Genomic DNA, 7,544 nt, shown 5'->3' with positions numbered 1-7,544 from the left:
TAGGACTCTGGAGTGGGACCACATTTCTGCAAAGGTCTCACCTAGTGGCTGGGGATCCAGCAGTCTCGAGTGGCTTGAGTGTGAATTCCACTTCTTGCTGCTCTGAGTGGGACCCCAATGCTTACCTAACCCCTCACCTCTCCCACAGTGCTGCTACTGAACTGTGGACACTGCTGGAGAGTGGTGGGCCGTGCTCAGAACAGGTTCACACTCACAGACTGGTGGGAAGGAGTGATGACGTGGAGCCCTGGCACCTGTGCTGATAAAGGTGCCTGTTCCTCCACTTGCCTCCACAGGACAGATATGGAGCTGCTCTGGATGTCCCTGCTCCTAGTGGCTTCTGGTGTCTCTGCTGTGCAGGGCTCACCAGAGGTGCGCGCCAAGGAGCCCAGCATCAATATGTCCCAGCCCCTGCACATCCGGGAGGAAGGCAACCTGATGGTGCTGACGTCTGCTGGCCTGAACCAGATGTTGAATCAGACCCGTTTCCTCATGGTGCTTTTCCGTAAGTGGCTCCTGCTCCTGGGAAGTGTGTGAGGGATGCTTCTGGGGCCCAGAGGAGTTCTCTATATTGCTAAACATATGCAAATACACACTATTACTATGTTTTAAGAAATAAGATGTGTATAATTGCACCTTCAATTTCCAGATGACAACACTGAGGCCCAGGGAAGTTAAGCAATTTGCAAAATGCACTGCCTTTTTAGTCTGGGATTTTTATGTGGCTCCTTGTGCCATGGAAAGTAAAGATCCAGGCTTTAGACCTTGGTGTACTTGCAATTCTAACTCTCAGTTTCCTCCTCTGTAAAATGGGCATTAAAATAGACCATACTAGGTTGTCAGGACAATGAAAAGAAATCATGTGTTAAGTTCCTGGAACACAACGGAGAGTAATACATAACAGCAGTTAGGATAAATTTTCTAGAAAGGGAGTTTTGCAATCATATTTATCATCTAAACTTTGCATCCCCACTTTCATTATTCAGACTGTTGTCCTTTGCATCGGCAGTCATTTTGGGGGGAGATAACAGGCTGCTGCTTCCTGAGGTGCTGGCATGTGCTGACACAGCTTTGCCTTAGGCCAGAAAAAAATTCATTGCCGTTGAGTTGATTCCGACTCATAGCAACCCTATAGAACAGAGTAGAACTATTCTATAGGGTTTCTAAGTCTGTAATTTTTATGGGAGAAGACTGCCACATCTTTCTCTGAACCACCAACCTTTCAGTTAACAGCTGAGCATTTAACCACTGTACCACCAGGGCTTCCCTCTTGGGCCTGTGGATAAGTGATTTTCCTAATTGTTTCCACAGAGTCAAACTTGGTATGTGCCAGGACCTGTGTGGTGGGTGCTACACCTACTCCTCACTTATTGACAGTCTCGTTACCTGATATTTCTTGTTTACAACAATAATGGAAAATCCACTGACTATTTTGTTCATCAGTGACATACATCTGGCAGTAATGGACGCCAAGATGTGAGGTGAGAGTAATGCTGGCTGTGATGGTTAAGGTTATGTGTCATCTTGGCTGAGCTATGGTTCTTAATGGTTTGGTAGTTATGTAATATTGTAATTTGGCAGTTGTGAAATGATTTAGTCTTCTTCCATTTTGTGATCTGATGCGATCATCCTCCATTTTCACACAAAGCTGATTTTCACATAATAACCTGGTCTTTGGAACTTAACCATGCTGATAAATGAGGGGTTAGTGTATTCTTCTCATTCTGTAGCCAAGGAAACAGAGGCTTAGGGAGGCCCAATGATGTGCCCAAGATCAGGCAGCTGCAAGTGGAGCCTGAAGACCTGTCCTATGCCCCTCCTACATGGGAGAATTTGAAGGATGCAGGAAACAAGTGTGAGCACTGATTTTCAGAACCCTGACTTCAGAGCCACATGTGGGCAGAAGTCTTTGGAATTTGTGATTGTTGACTCCAGTACTTATCAAGGACTGGTAAATCCTGAAGAATCCTTCTTAACCTGAATCATCCATCCACTTTGGTTATTAAGCAACATCAAGGTATAATGTGTATGGGCTTTAGAGCCAGGCAAGCCTGGGTGTGAAACCCAATCCTTCTATAAACTACCTATATGGCCTTGAGTAACATTTTAGTGTCTCATTTTATCTGCGAAGTGGAAATAATGAAAGTGGTAGACTCATGATGAAAGTGGTAGACTCATCATAGGAATTAACAGAAATAGTGTCTTTGAAGGACCCACCTGAAAGACGCTCAATAGATGGGAGTTCCCATTTTGTCTTGGCTAGGTAGCATCTGAATAGCTGCAGTTGCATCAGATCAGTTAAGACTGGGTTCAGCTGCAAGAAATAAGTCTGCTAATCGTGGCTTAAACCCACATGTTTATCTCATGCACTGTGCAGTCCAGAGATAGGGAATGAGTGGGGCAGTAGCCCCACAATGTCAAGGATCCAGGTTATTCTACCCTTCTGCTCCATCATCCTTAACATGTTTAGGTCATGATCACAAGATAGCTGCTGCACCATCTGCATTGCACATTCTGCTAGGAATAAAAGGACAAGGGCAAAAGGGACAAAAGTCATGGCAGCCAAGTGTATCTCTTTAAAAAATAATAATAAAATAAAACTTTTCCAGAAGCTCCACCCAGTGACTTCAGTTATGTCTTATTGGCCAGAATTGCACCTAGTTCTATCCCTAACTTAGGAGCTTCTGTGATTGAGGAAAGGAGTCCTGGTGGTGCAATGGTTAAGTGCTCAGCTGTTAACTGAGGTCTGTTGTTCGAAACCCAGTCGTTCTGTGGGAGAAAAGACCTGGCGATCTGCTCCTGTAAAGATTTACAGCTTTGGGAACTCTATGAGGCAGTTGTACTCTGTCCTATAAGGTCACAATGAATCGGCGTTGACTCACGGGACACAGCAACAACAATGGTGGAGGAAGCAAGAGTAAAGGGGGTTATGAATAATACAGTCATTGTATTTGTCACAAGATTCAAAGTTGTAAGCTAACTTAAATGGGCCAAAGGTCATAGTAGTGCTTGCATATTGCAGGCTCAATTAATGCAACATGAATGAAGTCTTTCCAAGAGTAATTATTTTATTTTTTTGCAGAAGGGTTTTTTCCAACTTTGTGCCCAGGGACTACCCTACTAATGACTCAAATTCTTATCTGCTGTCCAGCTTTGCATCTCTCTGGGGATTCCAAGAGCCAATGATGAGCAATGCCTTTCCTCTGTTCCTCAGACTTCTCATTGACACACGTGTCCCAAACAGACCTCAGCACCTCTGACTCACTCTCAACACTGCCTCTCCCCATGCCCTGCCTTAACTGACAGCACCACCACCACTAATGTCAAAGGCAGGCACCTCAAGGTCGTTTTTGACACCTCTCTCTATTTTCACCCACTCCCCATATCTTATCTCCTCCCAAGTTCTATTGATGCCATCTCCTAAATCCCTCTCCAGTCTCAACAGTTCTCCTCAACTGAGTGCCACTGTTTCAGTTCTGGCCTCCTCATTTTTCTCAGCCTCATCGCAGCCTCTGGGGTGGTTTCTCTACCTCTTTAATGCTGCCCACACAACACATCCAGAAAGATTTTTCTAAAATGCAAATCTGATTGTATTACTCCCTGATTAAAAACCCTCAGTGGTCCTATAACATGCCAAAGTCCTTCACATGGCTATAAGGTCCTCTGTTTGCTGTAGACGAGGCCTATCTCTCCACCTTGCTTGAATGCTAGACTATTTTAAATGGGTCCAGAATGGACCATACTCACTAAGGCCTCTGAGCCTTTGCACTTGCTGTTCCTTCTGCCTATAGTGTCCTTCCTCTACTTTTTCATGTGGTTGTGAGATTTAAACTCATAGAATCACCTTGTCTGGAGACACTCCCATTCAGACTGGCTAGGAGCCTGCACATAGTCCACTGTCATAATTCTTGCCACACTGAATTGAAACTGCTTTTAAACTTAATGGGGAGCTGGGGACAAAACTAACTTGTCTTTTGATTCCTAACATCTGGCATTGCGATTGAAACATGGTAGGCCTCCACAGATGTTGAATGAATGAATAAATAAATGGAATAAATATGCCTTCCTTGGGTTCATTAAGGAGCTTTAGTGACGCAGTGCCTAAGGCATTTGATGGTTAACCAGAGGTTGGTGGTTCAAACCCACCAGCCACTCCAAGGAAAGAAGAGGGGTAATCTACTTCTGTAAAGATTTGCTGCCTTGAAAACCCAATGAGGGGCGCTATGAGTTGGAGTGGACTCGATGGCAGTGGGTTTTTGATTTGTCCATTATGTTCTTCATGAATGAATCAGGAGAAAAGGAAAGGCTATTTCTAGTGGAAAAAACTCAGATGAAATTTATCATGGGCTGTTTCTATGTACATTTAGTGATTGTCCTTAACACACAGGTGGCAAGAGTCTGGACTGGTAGCAGGTTAGATGATGATAGGTGATGACAATTATGAAGATGATGATGGGTGGTGATAGCGGTGAAGATGGTGATGATGATGATGATAGTGATGAAGATGGTGAGGAGGATGGTGATGATGATGGTTATGGTGATGGCAGTAACAACAATAGATATTGATGACAGCAATAGTGATGATTATGATGTCAGATAGTGGTGATAACAACCATTTATTACAGACCTGTGTTCCAGGCACTATATTATCCCCATCTCACAAATGAAGGCAAGTAAGTCCCAGAAAGGTTAGATAATTTGCCCAAAGTTAGTAAGTGACGAAGTCTGGATTTAAGCCAGGTCTGACACCAAAACTGGTGCTCCGTCCATCTTACCGCACTGTGCTAATAGCTCAAAACTCAAACCAAACCCACTGCCATCTAGTTGATTTTGACTCGTGGTGACACCCATTGACTTTCCAAGGCTATAAATCTTCATGGAAGCAGATGGACTCATCTTTCTTCCTTGGAGCAGCTGGTGGGCTCAAACCACAGCCAAAAAGCCTTACCCACTACACCACCAGAGCTCCATGTACTAATAACTAGAACATTCATTTATTCAATATTTACTTTTATTTATTGATTTATTAGGTGTCAGATATACCTCAGGCACTGGAGAGTAAAGTGATGAGCAAGCAGAAAAAAATTTACTCTCGTGAAACTTACATGCTGGAGGGATGAGACAAAAGATAAACAGATAACTGAGTAAAATATGTAGTATGACATACGGTTAAGCTACTATGGAGAAAAACAGAGAAGAGCAATAGTGAATGCAAGGGTTGAGTTGAGATGGGTGTGCACATTTAATTAAAGTGGCCAGGGAAGTCCTCCCTGAGAATATGATGTTTCAGCAAAGACCTAAGGGCAGTGAGAGAGCAACTCATGCAGATATCTGGTGGAGGAGGGTGGGGAGAGCACTTCAGGCACAGGGAACAGCACGTGCAAAGGGCCTGAGGTGGGAATGTGCCAGTGTGGTGAAAGCTAAGCTGCTGAAGAAAAGAGCAGTTGAAGTGAAGTCAGAAAGATGACATCCACATCCTTCAGGGACTTGGAGGCCACTGTCTTAGATATAACAATATGTTTGTTGACTCTTGAGGAAACCCTGAGGAACCAGAAGGGGTGATGACAAGCATCCTGAGGTTCATACCAGCTGGGGGCACCTTTATTCTCTGAAAAGGGCCCTTTGGAATGGGGGCTCATTCAATAACACTTGATCTGAGCTTGACCTAAAGCAGCATTTCTCGTTGTCAGCACTACTATTAACATTTAACACTGCATGATTTTTTGTTTTGGGTGGCTCTTCCATGCATTATAGGATGTTTAGTAGCATCCCTGGCTTCTACTCATAGATGCTCCATTTCCCTTAGTGTGACAACCAAAAATGGTTCCAGACCTTGCCAGATGTTGCCCATTGAGAACCACTCATGTAAAGGAAGGCAGATTCTAGTTCCCTGTGCTGGACGCTACAATCCCCAGTCCCTAGGCTCACTGCCTCCCCCATTCTATCAGCCCCTCCCTGACTCACAGTGGCTACTCAGAGAAAGGAGCCCAGGGTTATCTATGAAAGACCCAGGCAAACATTGATTCTAGGACCATTAGCCATTAACACACCTACACACCAGGTAGATGATCGGAGGGCAGTGCCTATTTTAATATGACCCTGGGTCCCATTTGCTTATCCTGAACCCACATGAGAGCCATACACTAAGCTTAGGCCTTGGGATGGATGCCTTGGTGCTGGCTATCCTTGTCCTCCTTTCCCTGGAGCCAGAAGATCTGCTGGGGAACCCCCCTTCCCAAAGAGAACCTGGCCAAGCAAGACCAAGGATTCATCACCAATGTCATAGTAGTAATAACAATAATAATAACCATTACCATCCATCAAGTCCAACTCTCAGGGACCCTATCAGACAGTAGAAGTGCCCCTATAGGGTTTCTAAGGCTTTAATCTTTACAGAAGCACATTGCCACGTCTTTGTCCCATGGAGCAGCTGGTGGGTTCAAAACAATGATCTTTTAGGTAACAGCTGATCACTTACCCACTGCACCACCAGGCTTCCTTAGAGACCCCATAAATGTGCTATTTTGTCATCAAGTCTAGTGAACTACTCTTTCATGATCTCTCTAGACACCGACCACTTCTCATCTTCTGCACTGCCGCTGCCTCGGTCCGAGCTGCCACCATCTCTCCCCTGGATTCTTATAGCAGTAGCCTTATAGTAGGCCTCCCTGCATCCACCTCTTCCCCCTTTGCTCTAATCTCCATCTACCAGTTTGCTCGAAAGTAAGTCATGTTGCAGCACAGCTCTGCTTCAAACCGTCCAGTGACTTTCTATGTCACTCAGAGGAAAGGTCAGAGCCTGTCCAATGACCTTGAAGGCCTACATCATCTGTCCTTACTACGGCTCACTCTCCTCAAACACGTCAGACACACTGCGACCTCAGGGCCTTTTCTTTTTTAATTTTGTTTTTTTAAATTGTGCTCTGGGTGCAAATTTACAAAGCAGATTTGTTTTACATTTGGTAGTTCATGCACATTTGGTTTCACGGCCCTGATTCCCATCCCCAACCATAAAAAACTCTCCTCCGCTCCCCTCCCTGTGACTGCCTCCTCCCTGTGCCCTTCTTAGTTATACATCCCTGTCTGTCCAGCTTTCCCTCTATGTGAATGCTGCCCCTCTGATCTCTCATAGCTAGTTGATCTAAGGGGCACATCTTCCTAGACTAGGTGAGTGCATCACACTGGGTAGGTGTTCTGCATGTAGGTTTTACTGCTGTTGGGCCAAGAACCAGTCCATGCAAGTGAGTCTATTTTTAGCCCTGGAGGTTAACTTGGGACCATAGTCTTGGGAGTTCCACCAGTCTCTATCCCACCAGTAATCTGGTCATTTTCATGTTTTTGAATTTTGTTCCACATTTTTCCTCCCACTCTATGTTACTTTTACTGTTATGTGCCGTCAAGTTGGACTGGACTCATAGCGACCCCTCCTTGGGTTTCTGAGGCGGTACCACTATGGAAGTAGATTGCCCCATCTTCCTTCCGAGGAGTGGCTGGTGGGTTTGAACCGCCAGCCTTCTCGTTAGCAGTCAAGTGCCTTAGGCACT

At 44.9% G+C, this 7,544-nt stretch overlaps 1 protein-coding gene across 1 annotated transcript in view; it reads left to right on the top strand.

Annotated features, from left to right (window-relative positions):
* The first annotated feature begins 303 nt into the window (after nucleotides 1–303).
* The window catches only part of PDILT (protein disulfide isomerase like, testis expressed), a 53,177-nt gene continuing 45,936 nt past the window's right edge, over nucleotides 304–7,544 (top strand). The window contains exon 1 of the mRNA XM_007954732.2: nucleotides 304–505. Coding sequence (XP_007952923.1) covers nucleotides 304–505 — 202 coding nt within the window. The remainder of the gene's footprint in view (nucleotides 506–7,544) is intronic.

This window comes from Orycteropus afer, unplaced genomic scaffold, assembly GCF_000298275.1.
Source record: "Orycteropus afer afer isolate SDZICR_OR568_19922 unplaced genomic scaffold, OryAfe1.0 scaffold00470, whole genome shotgun sequence".
NCBI classification, from domain to species: domain Eukaryota; kingdom Metazoa; phylum Chordata; class Mammalia; order Tubulidentata; family Orycteropodidae; genus Orycteropus; species Orycteropus afer.
This window is presented reverse-complemented; position numbering and strand designations above follow the sequence as displayed.